This window comes from Thalia democratica, chromosome 3, assembly GCF_965202585.1.
Source record: "Thalia democratica chromosome 3, ktThaDemo2.hap1.1, whole genome shotgun sequence".
Taxonomy (NCBI): Eukaryota; Metazoa; Chordata; class Thaliacea; order Salpida; family Salpidae; genus Thalia; species Thalia democratica.
This window is the reverse complement of record NC_139167.1, coordinates 52,387,376-52,408,254: the sequence shown is the minus strand read 5'-3', so window position 1 is coordinate 52,408,254 and position 20,879 is coordinate 52,387,376. Positions and strand designations below refer to the sequence as shown.

Below are 20,879 nucleotides of genomic sequence, written 5' to 3'. Positions count from 1 at the left end.
TAACTATAGCAAGTTTTACTAAGTTTTATTAAACATATGCTTTTAAAGTTATTAATTTATTAACCTTTTGAAACAAAGTTTAGTTTTAGAGTAAATTAGCTTTTAGTTTGTAATAACTAGTTCAAACATGATTTTAAACGTAAGATTGTTGTCAAAACAAAATACTTTAGCAAAGGTTTTTAAAATTTTACACCTGGAAAATAATTTAATGAGCTTCAAAACAATCTTAATAATATCCATCCTTCTAAGTCGAGTACTGATTGCTGTATCCTGCCCACAAAAATGTCATTGCGAAGGTACATTAGTAGATTGCAGCGGAGTGGGACTATCTGAAGTACCTAAATTTATACCTTTGAACACACAATCACTGTTAGTTTGATATTTTTTGTAAAAGCTTTTAGTTTTTTTTTTAACTTATCAACTTTACTGATTATGTTTTTTCGTCGTTATGAAGAAAGCTGAGACTAAAAAAGTAGAAATAGAGTAATATTTTGAAAATTTTACGCCTACCGTATGTTGCATTAAAAATTATTTCCTGTTTTAGTATATTTTTCGTTTTCACAAAGAAAACTTGGTATTTCTATACCTCGTACATGGCTTGACGTTATTGTTTAGCAAATTAAAACCGTCACGCTGTATTAAAGTGATTTTATGCTTAACTTGATTTTAAGTCATTTAAAGTTTATATTAAAAAAGTTTTACTTGGACTAAGCTAGAGTGAAAACGCTGAATCAGTTTCTAAACTATAAAGAAAGAAAAGACTTTTTTACAATATGTTTATGTTTTACCAATGTACTATTGTTTTTAGGTTGCTTCAAAACAACAACATCAAAAAAGTGAAAGCTGAAGATTTTCAAAAGCTTTTAAATTTGAAACAGCTGTACGCAAGTTTTATAACTTTATATTATGCATATTGAACTTAAAATGTTTTTGTTATCTGTGAAAGATTTGTGTTCTTTTTTGATACTCAGTTGTTAAGATTGTTGTTAGTTACAACAATAGTCTACAAAGCTTTAACCTATGCTTAACCTAACTACTATTTGGTTTCTAACTAAAGTATCAAAAAAACTAGCAATTTATTTATCTAATACTTTTTAAAGTATCAGATACATTACACTACTAAAATTTACCTATGGACATAAAAAGGTAGATTCAAATTGTTTATCAAGGCTGAAGTTTTATATTTTAATTTTTTGAACATTTTTCTTTTTTTTTTGGTTTAAAATAAACAATTTAACAAAATCACTAAATAGATTAATGAAGTTAGTACTTAACAATATGCAAATAATTGATAACCATGTAAATATAATTAAATTAACTATTTATATCTTTTAGAGCAAAACTATATTTTTATAGAAATTTGGAAAACAACCGTATAGATGAGATACACCAACACTCTTTCGACGATTTAAAAAACCTGATTAGTTTGTAAGTAAAAACTTGTTGTTATTATTAGTCGTTAGTAATCTTCTTTTTCTTAACTAGCTTGTAAATTTTAGTAAACGAAAGTGTTCTGAATTTTTTTTATACCTATGTTGTTTCATAAATTTTGCTACTTGATTCTTCAAATAAGTACACGAGCTTAACCAGTAAAACTTAAGTTAATCAAGTTAGTATACGCTTTTTATTTTAGGATTAACAACAAATTTCAAAGTTTTGTTAGCTACTTAACATAAAAAAAACATTAAAAAAAATTTTCATTTTGAAGAAATTTAAAGTTAAATAAAAAAATTTCAGTAGAAATGTATTATCATAATTAAACTATTTAGTTCATTTAAAATATTTTCATCTTGAAGTGTGTGTAGAGATTAATTAAAAATATCTAAAAACTGTTTTTACAATGAAAACTTTTTTGTTAATAGTCATTGAATAGTTTTGCTACAAAATACTTTGTGAATAGCAACTGATTATAAAAGCGAAGTCACATTTGTAAACTATCATTTGCATATTTTTTACATTTTCTTAAGTTCTAACTAGTTTTAGACTACAAGATTTAAACGTATCATTAGTCGGCTAGCTATTGTAAACAAGTTAATGCAAAAATAAAACCAAAAATTGATTGATTTTGATAAAGTGACTTCGAATTGTCTCTTAAACACAAATAAGCCAAAATAATGTTTACTCTTTTATGAAAGACTTAACGGTGTAAACTGAGACAATAGTAAACAAAAAGGGCAGGTAAAACTGTATCAAAGCTTTTTCGTATTTTAATCGGATTTGTGAGTGTGTTGACTTAAACTACGAACGAAACTAACTATCAGTTTCAAAAAACAAACCACACACAAAGTTTTAAGGTAACGCGCCCAAGACTATTTAAAACGTTTATTTCAAAAATAAGTGATATTTCATTGGTTTAAAAAAATATGACATAATTTCAGTTTTTAGAAAATTTGAACATATTTTTTATATTAACAGAAATCTTGGAAACAACCTGATCACGTGTGTTAAGGACAAGACTTTCAGTAAGCTCGAGAAACTGCAAACGCTGACGTTGAGCGAGAATGAGATGACCTCGTTGCAACAAGAAGTGTTTGGTGAAAGAATCCCCAACTTAGTGAGATTGTTAGTTTATGTTAGCTGTTTGTTTTTTGAAGCGCAACATTAAGCTAAGTTTTCAAACAACCAATTAAGTGTAAACTACTAAAAAATACCCAAAACCAACTTCAAATATATCATTCATGTAATATAAATATTAAAAATAAAAAAATACCTGTCGTTTGTAAAGGTAAGAAGTAGTATTTTTAATTTTTACTATAATAAATCAAATCTGTTTTAGTATAAGTTATTTAAGAAAGTTGATTTTAAAAAAAGCTGTTTAATAAAACGTTCCTAACTTTTAGTTTTCAACTACCTTAAACTTAATTCTTTTTGTACTTCAAAACAGTCGTCTGCATTCAAACCGATGGAAATGCAATTGTCACATGCGATGGCTGAACGATTATTTGCAGAACTCCAAAGTGGAGGGTCTTGCCGTACTGGCCACTTGCCACGAGCCGTACAGACTGAGAGGTCAACACATGAAGAAACTTGAAAAAAGAAAGTTTCACTGCAAACGTAAGTTTTGATATAATAATTGTATAACAGGTATTTAGTTATTTTAAAGTTTTGGATGAAGTATTTATGAGTACACCTCTTTTTATTTTATAAAAACCGATGAAAATAAATGTTTCAAGTATAATACAGACGTCTAAGTGATTTTCAAAATAAAAAATTTTAATTTTATATAAAGCAGTATATGTGTTTAAATGTAAATTAAGTTCAATGACTTTTATCTAATATGAAGTTATTTTAAGAGTTTTAAAGCTTTTTCAACGACAGGAGATGAGCTTTCTAGACCAACATGCGAGTTACATGCTTGCCCGCAAGGTTGCGATTGCAAGTATGATGGTCTTGTCGACTGCACTCGCGCAAAACTCACATCAATACCTAAAGTTCTTCCGAGAAACATTGAAATTTTGTAAGATTTCTTACTACCTAATACTTTTCTTTCAATAAACACATAAAACTTGAAAAAATGTCTTTTAGTTTCAATAACGTTTAATAAAATAAATTTTTTTTTAATTAGTTTAGACTAGCTAACAAAAGTGTATAAACTAAAGTTTGTATCTACCTGTTTTCAAACTTATGTACACTTTAGTTATATTCTAATTATAGAACTAGTAACAAACTATGCTTTTTGATAGAGTATGATATCTTTACTTAGTTCATTATTGACTGTTAATAAAATAAAAGTTATATATATGCGCAGGAGACTAACTCAAAACTCAATAAACTTGATTCCTGCATTCGCTTTTGCTGGCTTCACAAAACTTAGACATCTGTTAGTTGCTATTTAAAATTATATTATGTTATGAGGTGAAAAAATTGACGACTATTTAAATCATACATTTTAACTTATTTTTGTTAATATTACCGTTTTTGTTAGTAGCTCAAACACAATAGTAGCAGTAGCACTTTAAACTGATTATAACTTTTTATTTTCAAGAAGTTTGATCAGCAATCAAATAACGAAAATTGATGAAAACTCATTTGAGGGACTTTCTGATCTTAAAACATTGTAAGTTACTGTTTTGCTACTAGTTTCTTCAGAATAATAAAAATGTCATTATTTATAGATATCTGCAAGAAAACAAGATAAAAGTAATACCAGCGTTTGCACTAAACAATCTAAAAAGTCTTGAACAACTGTAAGTTAATGTTTCAGCCAACACTGTTCTTAATTATTTTTATTCTCAAGTCATTAACTTATAAATTCTAACTTAAATTTCAATTAGGTTTCTACAAGACAACAGAATAAGCTGTCTAAAGCAAGAAACCTTTTACGGATTGAAAAACTTGACAACACTGTGAGTTCTTATTTTAATAACCATGAACTAACTTAATGAGATAATGATGTATTTCGATAATATCTTTTTCTCACAGTAACTTGTACAACAATCAGCTTTCAACTTTAACAGAAGGTACATTACGCCCGCTGAAAAACTTAGAATATCTGTGAGTTTAACCGTATTTTTAATTTTTAAAACATGTTTAAAGTTTTTCATCAAAAAGCGCAAGTTGAAATTTTTTATGTAGTTTTTTATTAAGTAAAAACTGTCTATTTTGCATGTTTTATTTTCAGTTCGCACATGAACTGAACATAATTTTTAACTCGATTCTAAATTTACAATAAAATCACAAGCTACGTTTGAAAATAATTTCAATTTTATTTTCTTACTTGCTGTAAAATATTATGTACTAAACATAAAATAATTCTGAAGTCAAAATTTTTTTAACTTTGTACTTTTTGTGTGAAAAAAGTTCATACTCATTGTTAAGCGTTTTTTAAAATCAAATTTAACTTTACTTTAGTGTAAACTCTAACTTATCTAAAATAAAAATTTTTATTATAATGAAAAAGAAAACTGTTAGATAGTACTGTTTTGTTAACAGGTATCTAGGAAAGAACCCGATTGAATGCGACTGTAAAATCAAGTGGCTATCAAAATTTTTAAAACGAAGAAAAGATATTGAAAGATCACAAGCTTCGTGTCACGGACCAAATTCAGTTCACGGTGTTGAAATAACGAATATTAAAAAAAAATATTTCAAAAAGTGCTCTAAAAGTAAATTTATAATTGCGTAACACTGAAATTATTCTGAATGATGTACTACTTTAAAAATATAAAAACATTTAATTACTTTTTTGACCAATTATCAATTAATCAAAAATCGTTTAAAATTCAAATTATATTTAGTTTGATATTTCTTAAACTGGTTATAGTAAAAGCTACGTAAAGCTTACACTTGTGTGCTTGTAATATTCATCTTAAAACTTTACCAGGTTTTTCGTCGTCTTATGACGCTTGCCAAATGCGAAATGACTGTCCTAACGGTTGCCAGTGCTCAGCATCAAAAATAATTTGCAATGGTGTATATGATGTGCCTAAACAGCTGCCAGAAAAAGTATCTTACTTGTAAGTTATTTTTAATATTAATTTGATTTTCTGTAGCTTGATTAATGACGCTTACGATAAAATACTAAAGATTTTATATCTTATTTTAGTTTTTTGTTACCAGTTATCAATAAAATTTTTACATAAAACGTTCAAGTGAAAATAAACTTTTACTTACTGAATGTATTTAGTTATTCTATTAAAATTTACATTTATTTCTAAGCTTTTTTTCTAAACAAACTTATCAGCAAAACTTTTACAGGGATTTGCAGTTAAACGATATACAAGTTTTAAAGCAAGACGGCTTATTTCATAAATACAAATCTTTGAAACGAGTCGACTTTTCCAACAATAAAATATCCAAAATAGAAGTTGGAGCTTTTAAAGGCGGAGAAAGCTTAAAAGAACTGTTGGTAGTTTGAAAAAAAAAGTAGAACATAAATAAAGTTATTTATTTTAACAGTTGGCTGAACAACAACTTACTTGAAGATATTGAAGGAAAAATGTTTATCGGTCTGAAAAACTTGCAATCACTGTAAGAAACTTTTAATACATAAACAAATTGATGTAAAAAAAGTTATAAAAATAAAAAAATAAAGTTTACAATGACAAATTATGTATTTAACAACAAACAGGCAAGTTAGAAACAACAGAATAAAGTGTATTGGTGTTCACTCATTTGAGGGAATGGTAAATTTGAAACATGTTGATTTGTTTTCTAATTTGATTTCTACTATAGATGCTCGATCGTTTGATAGACTAGAAAAGCTTGAAACTATGTTAGATTTTTATACCAATCAAAAAAAAAAGAAAAAATTGTATATTGAGCAAAAACATAGTTTTAGTATTAAAGTTTTAAACAATGTTTGTAATAATTAAAGAAAATAATTTTGAACATTTACATATGTTTTTTACATGTTTTTTTAAGTCCAAAAGCTTGAGTGTTAACAGAAAATTCTTGAACTTTTGAACAGTTAATGATAAAAATCACACAATAAAAATATTTGTTGTGATTAGTTTTAATACTGTTGTTATTTTTCTGAATACTCTTAATTAGTTAGTAATAATTTTTATCTTTCTAGACAACTAAAAAAGACTATATTTTACTATAATTTTTTTATTTTTAAAATACTTATATTTTTTTTAAGAAACATTCTTTCAAATCGACTTAATTGCAACTGCAATTTGGGTTGGCTCAAGTCTTACTTCAGAGAAAACTTACACTTGTCATCAGGAAACCCCCGTTGCTTCAGTCCAAGTTTCTACAAAAACCTGCCCCTGACAGACATCAACCAAGAAGACTTTAGGTGTGCTGGCAGCTCGCAAGAAAGTTTTAAATGCACACCGAAAAGAAAATGCCCTGAGAAATGTACTTGCGAAAGTAAGCTAAAACGTTCATTCTTGTAACATAAGCTTAAACTACAGAAAAGTACTACTTTACTGTTCAAATCTAAAGGTTTTAAATCTAAGTACAAAAAAGGCTTAATTTTACCTAATTCGAGTATATATAGCAACACTTACTCTTATTATAAACAGTTTGCTTCCGTTATAAAATGATTCAATAACTGTTCAAATTCTCAATATTCATTCCTTTATTTTTATTAAAATTTCAAATACTCTTTAGTATTTATATTCTTAGGTGTCTAAATGCTACTTTCTACCGAAAAATATAAACAATATTTTAACGCACAAACTTACTTACTTTTAGATAGCATAGTACGTTGTTCAAAATTGAACTATGACGTCATACCGGTAGATCAAATACCTGTAGATACAACTGAGCTTTACTTTGAAAGAAACGGATTAAAAGAAATTCCGTTAGAAATAAACCGTCTCAGTAAACTCAGGAGAATGTTAGTTTGAAAAACATTTGTAGAGTCTTTAAGAAACGTTGTTAAAACTAGTTATACGTAGTGAACTCATTAAAATGTAATTATGACTTGAACTTTTTCAGCGACTTGAGCGAAAACAGAATCAACGAAATTCAGTCGAAGCAGTTTGCTAATTTAACTTCTTTGGAGTCTTTATTGCTCGGTTATAACAAAATAAAATGCATAAAAAAGGACGGCTTGTTTGGACTGTTTAACTTACGTACATTGTGAGTTTATTTAATAGCTAAGATTTTATTGTTTTGAAATAAACTGATATTTTAAACTTGTTTTTAATACTTTCGTACGTGTTGCTCTAAGATGTTTTTAAAAATAAAACTATCAAAATGTTAAAAATAATTTTGCTAAGGTTGTTTTTATAAATACAAACATTTATAAACTGTTTTAAAGAAAAAAATTATAAAATATTTAGATCGTTGCACTCAAATTCACTCTCAACAATTACTGAAGGTTCCTTTAAAGATCTACAAGCCATAAGAAGACTGTAAGTGTTTTTCATAAACTAGTAGTTAAAAAGTACTGAAGTATGAAATAAAAATTTTAACCTTTAAACGATAAAAATCTAAAGTGTTTGAAAATTCTTCAACTTAAAATAAAAAAAACCGCTAGAAAAAAAAAGTGAAACATTTTTATACTAAAATAAAATAATATTTCCCAAGAGTATGTTTAATATCTTAAAAAGTAAAATATTATTTGCAGTTACTAAATAACTTATCCTCCAAGGATATGATAGTTATAATATGAATGTAAGTATACAAATTAGTTTTTATTCTTTGGTATTACAATATCTAAATTATTATAGTGTTTACACAAATATTTAGATTAAAATATTTTAATTTTATACAAATCAAATTACATGTTAATACTTACAAATTTGCTTCACAGCGGGCTGGGAGAAAACCCTTGGCATTGTGATTGCAATCTCAAGTGGTTGGTGTCGTGGATGCAAACATCAGGTGTGGACCCGGGTATTGCCAGGTGTACAGGACCAGAAACCATGTCCAGTCAGCTCATGGTGGTCATCGAGCCGTACAAGTTCAGATGTGATGGTAAAAAGTTTTTTTGTAACTTTTAAAACTATATGAATTGTTAAAACTATAAGTAACTAGTGCTTAAAATTTATAAATTTTAAGGTCCATTACCGATGGAAATAGCTGCAAAATGTAATTCATGTTTGTTAAACCCATGTTTGTATGGCTCTACATGCACCACCCACCCTAGTGAAGTGTATAAATGTAACTGCAAAGCAGGTTTGAGTTAAGTTAAAAATATACATATGTTAAAGCTAAGTAAACAAATCACATCAAAAATACGAGTTAAACAGCTATATTGACATAAAAATTGAGTTTTAGTGATAATTTAGTTACAACTAATATAAACATGCTGTTTACTTTTAAGGTTTTAAAGGTAAAAACTGCGAAGTTCCTATTGATCCTTGTATCTTAAACCCCTGTAAAAACGAAGGAACCTGCCATGCGAGAAATGAAATTGTATATGAGTAAGTTTTTTAATTATTTTTCAAAGTTTTGAATTTGAAGTGTCTAAACCCTGGATAAACGTACAATAAGCTAACAACTATGCTGAAACTTCGAATTTGTAGCGTTAATGTCTCAATTTTGTTTTCATTATAATAAGCAACAAAAAATGTATATTTTTGTATTAACTTCTAGGTGTACTTGCCCATCTGGTTTTGAAGGCAAACTGTGTGAAACAAATACAAACGATTGTAACGAATTTTCATGTCCTGGAAATAATCAAATATGTATTGATGGTATCAATGAATTTACTTGCAGATGCTTACCAGGATGGTAAGTACTACTTTATAAAAAATTAAAAGTTAATGCTGTTTTTGCCCAAGAATAAAACTTAATTTTATAATGCTGTTTGGATTATTGATAAAAATATAATTTTTATATAGTTAAATGGTTACACTTCCTAAGTACTTAGTACAGCAGAGGGTTTAAATGTTTCTAAAAATTTTTAAAAGCATACAACTATCTTTATTAGGTCAGGAGATAATTGTAACACGAAAGTTGTTGATGCATGTTCCGACATACAACCTTGCCAAAACAACGCTACTTGTATTAGTACTGATGAGCTCAACTTGTCAGCATACAGGTGTGATGTTGTTAAATTAGTGCGTAATATTTAACTTGAGCTCGCAACTTTCCAGGTGTGAATGCGAACCGGGCTTTACTGGGCGAAACTGCACGGAAGTTGGACGTGATTGTCGAAATCACTCATGCATGAACGACGCGCTTTGTAAAGTCGACAATCGGCAAGATATCGGTTACAAATGCATATGTACCGACAATTTCAGGTTAAATTTCAAATAAACTGGTTGAGACAGTTTTTGACTGTTACTTTGGCGAAAGCAAAACTTTCAAAACACCAACTTAGTTACATATAAAGTTTTATTAGCTAAACAATATAGTGTAAATATAGCAACTAGAGTTAGTTTTTTCAGTTACAATAGATTCATACTGTTTGTAATATCAACTATTTAATATTTATGTATTGTACTTGAAATAGTTACAATTTTTAATTTTAAACCGTTATTTTTACATGCAAACTTAAAATGAAATGCACGAAACTTAATAACCTTATACGAGCTGAAATATAATTTTTGTACAAAAATTTAACGTCTCTAGTTTATAATGTTGTTTATAACAAAACAATGAAATAAGTTTCTAAGCAAAAAAAGTGTAAAACCATGCAAGCTAAACATCCTTTAATTTATTTATACGCAAGCAAAAAACATTTAAAGCATACTTTTTATGCAACTTTTGGTTTTTAGCTTAAAAAGCATGGAGGCAATTTTTACTACACAGCTAAATTGATATCATTGTTGTACAAAGCTATTTCAAAATATTTTTTAATTGTTTTTACTATGCATCAAAATTTATTATTCATAATCTTTTTTCTTAATACTTGTACTTTTGTTGTTGTTTATTTTTAAAGTATATTACTTAAATATTAAAAAAATTAATATTTTTTTTCATAAATACCTTAAAATTCACAAATAAAATTATAGAGCCTCATAAGTTCGAAAGCACTTATGCTAAAGTTATGACGTAAAATCAATACATTAAAAGTATCATGCAGCCTGTTATAACATCGTGAAATGCTTAAATTATGTTGCCGGTTAAAAAAATAGAGACATTTTGTTTATTTACAAAATATTTAAAATAAAGTTAGAATATTTTAGAGCTATTAATCTACTTTTCTAAAATTCTAGAGAAAATGGGTTACTAGCTTTTGAAAAATTCAATAAGTTTTTCTTTTAATAACTGTTTGCAAAATATGTAGGTTTAATAATTGTTTTATGATTTTAAAAGCTGGTTAACAATTATATACTCTACCTCGTTTCTCGCTACATTTTAGAAAAATCTAATAAATTTATGACTTGTCCCTAATGTTTATATTTTAAGTGTGCGATTTTTTTTTATTAACTTTTGTTAATCTAGCTTAAAACAGAGGAGAGTTTTGCGAAAATTATGTCGGTGAACGAGTGAACATACTGCAAGACGATCCTTGCAGCAACCACGACTGCGGAAACAACTCGACCTGCCACACCACGAATGACTCATCAACCGAGTACAAGTGCCAGTGTTTGCACGGATACGGCGGATTTAAATGCGAATCTGTAAGTTTAATCAGCATGCGTTTTGTTAAAAGTTAAACAAAGTCATTTTATTTGATTGATAGCTTACCATTGTAAGCGGTCATCGAAGAATATTATACGTAAAAAAAATAGAAATCATATTTGATATTTTAAAATCTGAAACTGTTATTTTACATAATCAACTACATATGTCTTGAAATATACATTTATTACTAGAAGTCAAACAAATGATCATGACTTTTATAATACTAGCAAAACGTAGTCATAAATGTTTTTGACAGATCACAAGTGTCAGCTTTGTACAAAATGGAAGTTATATCGATCTTGACAGTGTGTTGAATAGAAAAATAACAAATTTTATTGAATCAGTTACTTTCTACTTGTCGACAAATGAAGTAAGTATGGTTTGAAATTTAAATAAATTATTAATAAAACAGTTTTAAAAGTAATGCATAGTTTTGGTTAATACGTTCTAGCTATTTTAAAACTTAAATAAACTTTAGGAAAGTATTAAAAAAAGTATTTAATTTACTTTGATTCAAAGTTATAATTTATTTTGCAGCATTTGTAAACGACTTTAAACAACAAACTTCAATAAAACTTAAAAACTATAAGTTTCTTAGGTTAATGACAGCTTTTTAAATTTCAGGCGAATGGAATCTTATTTTACTGGGGAGTTGACCCATTACAAAGCAAATACTACAACTTCGTTTCGGTTGAATTGTTTTCAGGTCACGTGAGAGTTATAAGGTCGCTTGAAGGTGAGGATGCGACCACTTTGTACAGTCCTACACCTATCAATGACGGTGAAGTTCATAAAGTAAGATTAAAAAAAATTAAGTTTAACCTTTTGTAAAAATTTAATTTACAAAAGAAATTTACTAAAAAACTAAGTTGTTTGTTTTTAACAGTTTTAATTAAAAAACATAAGTATTTAGAGACGATTGTTTAAACCTTTTTTTTAATTTAAATTGCATTAGGTGGAGATTGTAATCAGAGAAAATGAGATAATGATTCGCTTAGACGATGGTAGAACAGTGTCACGTGACGTTAGGTTTTCTCTGCAGTTCATCAGAAGTATTGGTAGCTTTCCGATTCTGACCCAAGTCGGTGGAGTTGCTTCTGATTTGCTGGCAATTGGCAAAGAGAAATGGTTTTTCAGTAACACTACGTCTTTTAAAGGTTTTTTTTTTTACTTTTCATATAATTTTATAAATACTACTTTGAATCACATTGCTTGACAACTAAATCTTTTACAGATTTTATTACTACTTTTTTTTAATAAATATCAGTTGTATCGCTTGTCATTTTGTTTTTGTAGCAAAATCTAAATAGTTTTATTTCTTTTAACCAGGATACTTGTCAGCTTTTGTGGTGAACGACAAGCTTATTGATTATAAAAAAATCGACAATGGTGTTATTGCGGGGAAACTATCAGATATAAAAACTACGTCATGCTCCCTTGATTGCGTGTACGGAAGCTGTATCGGAATTGGGGGTTACCCAGATTCGTGTATTTGCTCAGACGGGTTCAAAGGTAATAATAATGATCTTTCAGAAACTTTAAAGATTATTTCGTCTCGCTTTAAAACAGTGTTTACTTAAAACTTGGTTAAATAAAAAACGTTTTTCAAGGAGTTTTGTGTGATGAAAGAGAAAACAAAAATACAATATGTGGCGATTGTGTTAACGGGGAGTGTAAAGCTTCATCGGTCAACAAAAAGTATTTCTGTCAGTGTAATACAGGTAAATTTTTGTTGTGATTTATTGCTTAAAAAATTTTAAGTCTTTAAATTAAATGTAATTGCTAGGTTATCATGGGAAAACATGCAATAAAAAAACTAAGACGGGTGATTTGTGCGGTGAAAAGGTGTGTGAGAAAGGAACTTGCGTGAATACTTATGAGGGTTTCAAGTGCAAGTGCCCCACTATGTACACCGGTGATCGGTGCCAAATAAGTACGTTTATTACTTTTCAAGTTTTATTATATAGTTTTTAAAAAATAACAAAAAGTATATAATTTTTGTTGCTTGGTTGAAAATTGTTTTAAATGTAAAAATTTAGTCTTTCTCTAACAAACTTGTACATTTCAAAGGAATAAAGAGGTGTAAAGGAACAAAAGAACGCATCTTCTACACATCTACGAAGCATGGAACAAGTGAGCCACCAATAAAGTGCTCAAGCCTGCGAAAGTTCGTCAACCTAAACTGTGCGGTGGGAAAGTGTTTTGCTTCTTCTGTTGGAAGCTACAACAACGCCCTCGGTATAAAACCCGCGCTCAACGACAGCCGATCCTGCTGTAGACCGATAAAAATTCAGCAGAAGCGAATCAGGATGAAATGCGAGGATGACACTACAATTTCGAGGAAAGTTGAAAAGGCACGGCGGTGCGGGTGCATCAAAAACTGCGTCATGTGACAATTTAACTTTCAAGTAGTTAAAATTACTTTGCTTAATGGAGGAAATAGCTGAGTTTGAAAAGAAGGTTAAAAAAACTGTTGAAGTTGTTTTAAGATGCCAACTTGATAACTGCCACTCTTTTTTTTTGTACTTAATTGCTTTTTATATTTAATAGTATCAAATTAATCTGTTTGTCCTAAAGGTTTAACTTTAGGCTTTTGTTATTTAGTTTATATGTTTACAAAAAATATTTCTAATAATATCCAGTCATTTATTAAGCTCTAAATATACACGCCATAAGCTAAAAAATTTAAACGAATTTCGTTATTTATCAAACATATAGCTGCAAAAACATTTACTTTTATAACGTGTTGGAGCTTAAGTTTTATAAATGACTATTCTTAACGTATTACTAGTTTTAAAACTTACAACTATAAAATCTTTAGATTTGGAGTTCGTTAAATAAAAACAAAGAGAAAAAAAATATTTTTGACTATAATCCTTTTTTCTGATAAAAACAAAAACAAATACAAAACTAATACACTATTTAGTTATTTTTTTGTAAGCAAATCTATCAGCTGTTGAAAAAAAAACTTATTTCATAAGTAAACTTATTATTTACCTAGTAATACAAAAAAAAAGTTAGAGAAAAAACTATTTGTTTAAAAAAAACATTTCGAAACTTCTTTTTCGATTTTATGCATATCCAATTTAATTTTCAACTTGTAAATATAAGTAGCTGATTTTAATTTGCGTGGCCAAAGCGAAATAAATTTTAAAGTAAATGTTTTTATAATGAAGATCAATATCGGTTTGACGACTTTGATATACGTACAAAATAAAATCATTTTAAACCTGTTTTGAAGCCAATACATTGTGCTTAGAGCGTAAAGCGATCGTAATTTACTTTTAATTATTAAAGTATGCAGTTTGTGTTTTTGTAAAAAGACATTTCTTTACCATGGTGAAATTAAACGTTAGCTGTTTGTTAAAAAAAATCAAAGTTTTCTTTAGTAGCAGTTCTAGTGATTACTTTAGTTAAAAAATATTATGTTTGTAAGTTTATCACTTTTGATTAATTACTTATGTTTTTTTTTATAAACAATAATTATAGACCTTTAAGCTTTAAAAGGTTTTAATTACTTTAAGCTTAAGTTAAGTAACTAAATGATAGTAGCTTAAATATCAATAATAAAGGTATCAAACCTTGTGAAAGTAAACTAACATGCTAATATCCGGATGTCACCTGAGAAAACTTGAATGTTTAAACTATGACGTCATAAACCTGTCGATTCTACAAACAACTACTTGACAAGAGCAAACATAGTCATGTCAAAAACCAAAATTCGCTTTTCCGTAGATTGTTTGAAAAATACTTTTGCCAAAAAACCTATATACAATTGTTAATCGTCTACTTCAGTCAAACAAATCACATTAGGAGAGATAAATGTGTTTTGGCCAGGTCAATAAGTGGGCTAATTCGTACAGTGCTTATCAGAAAATTGAGAAAACGACGCCAAAATGCAGTTAAAAGTGACTTTTTAATATCTGCTATAAACAACTCTCATAGATTTTGGAACGAGATCAAACGCTTATCGAGTCAAACAGTTAAGTGTAGCCGCTACTTGTGAAAATTTATATCATTTTTTATACAAAACGCCTTTTTGTTTAAATTAAACTTTGCATAAATACTACATGAATATGTTTAATTGTTTCTATACTTAAAGTCTTTTTGATCATTTTACTTTTTTGACAGTTTTGTTTCCAACCAGTTAGTTAGTTTTTTGATCATATTACTAAACTAAAATATAAACAGTTCATAAACAGATAAAAACGGAAACAAAAAATTATTCTGTCATTTTATAACGAACTAAGATTCGTTTTTAACATAAATGATGGGACTTTTTAAAGTATATGTGAAAATATAAAAATCAAAAAATAATAGATAGTCTAAATAACTAATAAGTACAACTATTGCTAAATTACAATAACCAGTTTAACCTTATTTTATATCCTAGAGGATTAATGATTCAAGATTACTATATAATTAAAGAATACCATAAAAAAACAACAAACTTTTTAGACCCTTATTAAAAGAATAACTATTTACAAATAAATTCTAGCTGAAAACTATTTTTTAGTAACAAAACTGCTTTGTAGTTTTAAAACTAATATCTAAGGAATAATAATTGTATGAATTCATATGTGTGTATACAAGTTTATATAATTTAATACTTAAAATGTTTTATATTAAGATATGTAAGACTAAAAGTTATGTTATAGCATAACTTTTGCCTTTAACTAAATTATATAAATTTAAGCTCTTTTAAATAATCTATGGAAAAAGTAAAATTATTTAAGTATATTAGATATTTAGTCATATAGCCTTTAAAAATTTTTTTAATAAGTTCACCTTATTTTTAGACTCTATTTGTACTTGAATATTTATAAACTGCTTATTTTATTTGCTTATGTTCAAAAGTTATAAAAAAAATTAACATTAACTTGTAACATTAAGCAAAAAGATATATAAAAGAGCAGTATGATTATCAAGTTCTAACATTTTTTAACTCTAAAAGCTTTTCTTGATTGTTAGTTTCAAAGACAACAAAGTTAGTCTATTACATCTTATTAAATTCCATCAATCAAAAAATGTGAACAACTTTAAGTTCAAATAAAGTTTACTGAAGTAAAGTAATTATTGCTTAGTAATTACTTAACATTTAAATTGTGTTCTAAAGTATCCTTTTATAGTATGTATAATTAAATACTTTAAAATAGCATAGTTTATACAAAATAAAGTTACAGATAAAAACAACTTTCGTTTGAATGAAACAAATGAAAATTTTTGTTTATATTTTAAGTAAATTATTCAAAGACTAGCTTGCAACAAAACTAAATATTTTATTTATAATTTTTTAAGTTTATTGTTTTCTGATTCTTTTAAAATTTTTAAATAAGTATTAAAACTATTATAAAAGTGTTACTAAAAGATTTAATTTTGAAATATAACTTAAGTTATCAATAAAAAAATCTTCAGATTGTCATTATATTTTTGTAACAAGTTTAACGACAAAACTTTGAAACCTTACACTAACACAGAAAATTAAGGTCTTGCTAATTACATGTTTTTTAAAACAATCTTTTTACCTACCCTAAAAAAGTTATTCTAAGCAATAATTTATTTGTTGATACATCATGTAACTTGATCTTTCGCACTTAAGTGCATACGTTTTTATGTATTTTGTTTCAAAAAACTTTTGATAGTTTTTATAAAAACGAATTATAAGGTGTTTATTATTCAACTTACTGTGAAACTTTATATGAAAATTGCTCGAAAACTTGGTAAATTTACTTTTTTAATTTCTATAGCAGAAGCTTTAATAAAATATCGTAACTAGTTAAACTAATTATTATTTTTCAAAGTATAACATTACTTTTAGGTGTGTACTAGAAGTCGTTATATTTGCAGAACAAGTTAAGCTTTTTAAAAGTACAAATTTACAAACTTGTTTTCTATTTCGTAATAAGTTACATCTTGAAAGCTTTATAAAGAATAAATATTTTCTAAACTACTTAGTTCTCTTATTTTCTATAATATTCTTACGCATTTTACTCATGTTTTGATTTTAGTATAGTTTTATTTTTATCCTCGAAAAGCAACTTAATTAATACAGTTTACTGTCTAGCTTTTTCAAATAATTAAGTTTTACAATTAAATTCATACTTATGAATAATAAAAACTTACCCAAAAGCTTGTACTTAAATATTTTCTGACAAGATTTGTAGACAGTTTAATAAAGAAACTATAGTAAAAAATTACAACTTAAACTAAGAGAAGCCAGTTAAAAAGTATCTTTTTTATCACTACTATGAAATTACAACTTATAATATAAGAAACTAAAGAATTTAGGTAATAATATTTTTAAGTTCTAAACTAACTAACTGTGAACATTTTACAAGCATTTAATTAAATTCAACTTTTAAGTTAAGATCTTTTTTTGTTCTTATTTATATAAAATAAATAAAACCATTTTAAAGTTTTTATTGAAATGTTGTGTTAGATATTATATTTTAGTTTACTATATCCGTATTCCGTATTTCCTATATTCAGTATTCCGTTTTAGCTATAAAATAAGCAGTTACTTAGTTTCAATACAACTTTTTTACACTATGTTCTGTATAAAAAAGTGTTTTTTATTCAGAAAGTAAACATTAAAGTTTTGCAATTAATATACACTAAAATAATTTTAAAAAAAAGTTTCATAAAACTTTACAAATGCATATTTTATACTATTTCATACATGAATTAATACTGTTTAATCGAGTTAGTTTTTTGTTTAATATTTATCTTGTTAAAACATGCAGAAAATCATTTGCTTAACAATTTAAATAAGTGTTAGCTGGTATTTTAGTTTCCTATTTTATCTGCTTAATGGCATTTTTATAGCTGACACAAGTGTTTAAAAATAAGTTTTGACATTAGTAACAACTTGTTTTTAAAGACTGCCAGAATATTATAAACTAGTTTTATAATTTAGAGGTGTTTAAAAATAAATATGCTACTGCTTTATAAAATTGTTTTATAATTAAATTTTAATAGTGAGAAGGACAAACCAGTTTAACGAGCCACTTTATAAGTTAGAATACACTAATCTTGTATTTCCACAAAATAAGAAGCAAAAAACAACTTTTATTTATAAACTTTTATAAATTAAAACTAGTTTTTTTTTAATAGCAGTTAAAATGATTATTTTTATCAATTTTTGATCAACCTTTAATCTAACTTCAATCTCTTGTTTAATATATTAGGGTAGATGTTGTAAGATTATCGTGTGTTTTGTGTTTTTTTGTTATAACTGTTTGATAGTTTAATAATTTAATAATTTTTCTTATTAATGTCCCTGACAAGAAGTTAAACTGTATCCGTGGTGTAAGACTCGAAAACCAAAAGGTTTTTCATACACAAGGGTCTTGAACCAAACTTTTTGAGCGCTTTTTCTTTCGTTCACTAAACAACATTACATTATCAACTAAGATTTTTAGAGAAAAACTTGTTGCAATGTTTTTTTGGTAAGTGTGAATTAACTTTAATTTTGCGAAATAGAAACAGAGTTTAAGCACAACAAAACTTTAAGTAAATATGTTACTTATAGATTTGATGGATGAATAATATTATGTATGAATAAACAATGATTTATGTAACTAATAAGCTTTGTTTTAATTTAACTTTAAGTCTTTAAAATAATGTTTTCGAAACATGTGTTGTAAGTAGAGTTTTAGTATAACTTAGTACCATCATTTAAAAATTAAATGGGTAGGTTAAAGGTAAATAACTTATAAGTTTAAGTTTATTTAATATACTATTTTTAAAAATTGTTATTGGTTGTTATGTTAAGTAGCAGTTTAGTAGTAACAAACAGGTTTCTTTAAAGCAAAACTAACTTTATTTTTAATACAGTTTAAATTCCTATTAAAATAAAATAAGGGACTATTACGTTTTAACAAATTGTACTAAATTGCATAAACTTATACTAAAAATCTGATTATGTGTTAAGTTTTTTTATTATTAAAACAATACTACTAAAAATAATCTTAGATGTATTTTATCTAATAAAGGCTTATAGATGTTAAGTTTTATCAAGTTTTTACGAAAAAAAGCTTAAGTTGTGAAAACAGAAAATAAAACATCCATTGATTTTCGCGAGGACTGTTTAAGTATTTTATTATTTGATTTTTAGTTTTAGTTTGGTTGTAATACTTTTTTGACTCTGTTACATAAAATTTAATATTTAATATAAGTATTAAGATATACTATGTAAAACTTTTAAATTCTAGGTTTCTTAAACTACAATAAAAAAGCAACATTGATGAAGCGCAAATATTTTTTTGTTTGTAGTAACTTTTGTAAGTATTACTTATCTAAAATTGTCCAGAATTGTACAATATAAATTAATAAATTATATCTAACAGTTTTCAAAGATGAAACTTAGTTTTTTACATGTTAATATGGTAAACATGTTAAAAGAATTAAATTCTTTTGATATATATGCCTACCTTGAGTTCTAATTTGATTTGTGGAACATTTATGAACTTAATTATTAGGTATAAATGATTTGATGTAATTTGAAATAAGTGTATTTAAAAAACTCAAATAATTTAAACTTGAATATACTACGATTTTTAATAAACGCATATCTAAAATCAATAAAAACACAAATGGTACTTAATACAAATACAAAGACTAAAACTACTTCAATTTTTTTAACGATCAAATTATTAATTGCAAACTAATTTATACCTAACTTATCGTTTAAGATAAAAGTTTGGTTTCATAGTATAAAATTCAATCCTAGTTTAAACAATGATGGCAAAATAAGAACTAAGTCTATGTTTTAAAAAATAATAAGTTGAATATACTTTTAGTTAGCTTTTCTTTTAACGATAGTGAATAAAGTAAATTAGCTACGAAGTTCTACTGATAATTGAAAACAAACTTTTAATAAAGCATTTTTAGAGTTGAACTAATTTTTTTTTGTGTATTACAAAAAAGTCTTAATTTAGCTTGAAGCTATTAGTTAAATGAACAATGAAGTATATTTTAAAACCAAGTATAAGGATAATGAAATATTTAAATCAATAAAATTCTTATTATGTTTACGTTAAACGCCCTTTGATTTCAACTAAAAACATTTTTAATTATTTGTGTATATAGCTTTTGCAGGCTTTATATACTTAAAAATATTCAGCAGAAAAGAATAGTTGAGAGTTAGTGTGTAAGCTAGCTATACTACAAAAATTTAAGTTAGTTTATACTTGTATAAACATTATCAAAAACAAATTTGTAAGTGTCAGTCTCAATTTCAAGGTACTATTACTTATATCTAGTAATCTACCGGATCCTAAGATTTGGATTCGTATCAAGCTGGATTCTAATTTTAAAATGCAATATCGAAAAACAGCCATTGTAATAAGTTTATTTGGTACCTCTTGTATCTTTACGCATTTTATTTCTGTGGACACAATGTGCGTAAATAGTCGATAGGTTACTGTATTTATAATGTTTCAGTTTTAACACAGTAGACATTCATGCTAGTGATCGAAAAATGAACTAAAAAACAGCACCTCTTCGAAACACTTGTAACGATGTCTTTTTTATGTAGAAGATGCTCTGGCCTACAGAGCAGGTAAATTTGTTTATGGCACTTGAGTCTAAAATTTCTAAATTTTAGTATTCGAACAATTTTTTATTGATAATGCTGGTATTATTTTTACTTTGTGTTTTTAAAAACAGTTACCAAACGTTTTAGTAATATCAACGAATAATTTCCTAAGCAGATAAAATACGTACATTGTTGGACTTCAGAGTTTGCACCAGTATTTGTTTTTCTTACTGTTTGAATGTTGAATTATCGACTTTTTGGGTTTAGAAAAACATTTTTTAATTGAGTTCGTACATTAATTTTCTAAAGTATTTGTGAATTTTTATACCTAAGTTATTATTGTATAGCATATATAACTCTAATGTTT

At 26.5% G+C, this 20,879-nt stretch overlaps 1 protein-coding gene across 1 annotated transcript; it reads left to right on the top strand.

The window, feature by feature from the left end:
* Positions 1-282: 282 nt before the first annotated feature.
* Positions 283-13,531, top strand: LOC145832390 (slit homolog 1 protein-like). The gene is made up of 33 exons (XM_082939708.1): positions 283-296; positions 1,357-1,428; positions 2,416-2,562; positions 2,885-3,054; positions 3,319-3,457; positions 3,749-3,820; positions 3,986-4,057; positions 4,116-4,187; positions 4,275-4,346; positions 4,423-4,494; positions 4,933-5,105; positions 5,324-5,456; positions 5,698-5,844; positions 5,899-5,970; positions 6,071-6,214; positions 6,584-6,816; positions 7,144-7,288; positions 7,390-7,533; positions 7,737-7,808; positions 8,210-8,388; positions 8,458-8,574; positions 8,723-8,822; positions 8,995-9,132; positions 9,332-9,442; positions 9,498-9,644; positions 10,802-10,970; positions 11,231-11,344; positions 11,599-11,769; positions 11,930-12,131; positions 12,304-12,486; positions 12,585-12,695; positions 12,761-12,907; positions 13,045-13,531. The coding sequence occupies exons 1-33, from the start codon at positions 283-285 to the stop codon at positions 13,365-13,367; spliced, it is 4,377 nt and encodes a 1,458-aa protein (XP_082795834.1). The 3' UTR covers positions 13,368-13,531.
* Positions 13,532-20,879: the final 7,348 nt, after the last annotated feature.

What these genes read in the sequence shown, in the direction of transcription:
- LOC145832390 (XM_082939708.1), top strand. An exon ending in CCGAGAAACATTGAAATTTT is followed by an intron (nt 3,458 to 3,748) that starts GTAAGATTTCTT and finishes ATATATGCGCAG; the next exon opens with GAGACTAACTCAAAACTCAA. An exon ending in CTGAAAAACTTGCAATCACT is followed by an intron (nt 5,971 to 6,070) that starts GTAAGAAACTTT and finishes AACAACAAACAG; the next exon opens with GCAAGTTAGAAACAACAGAA.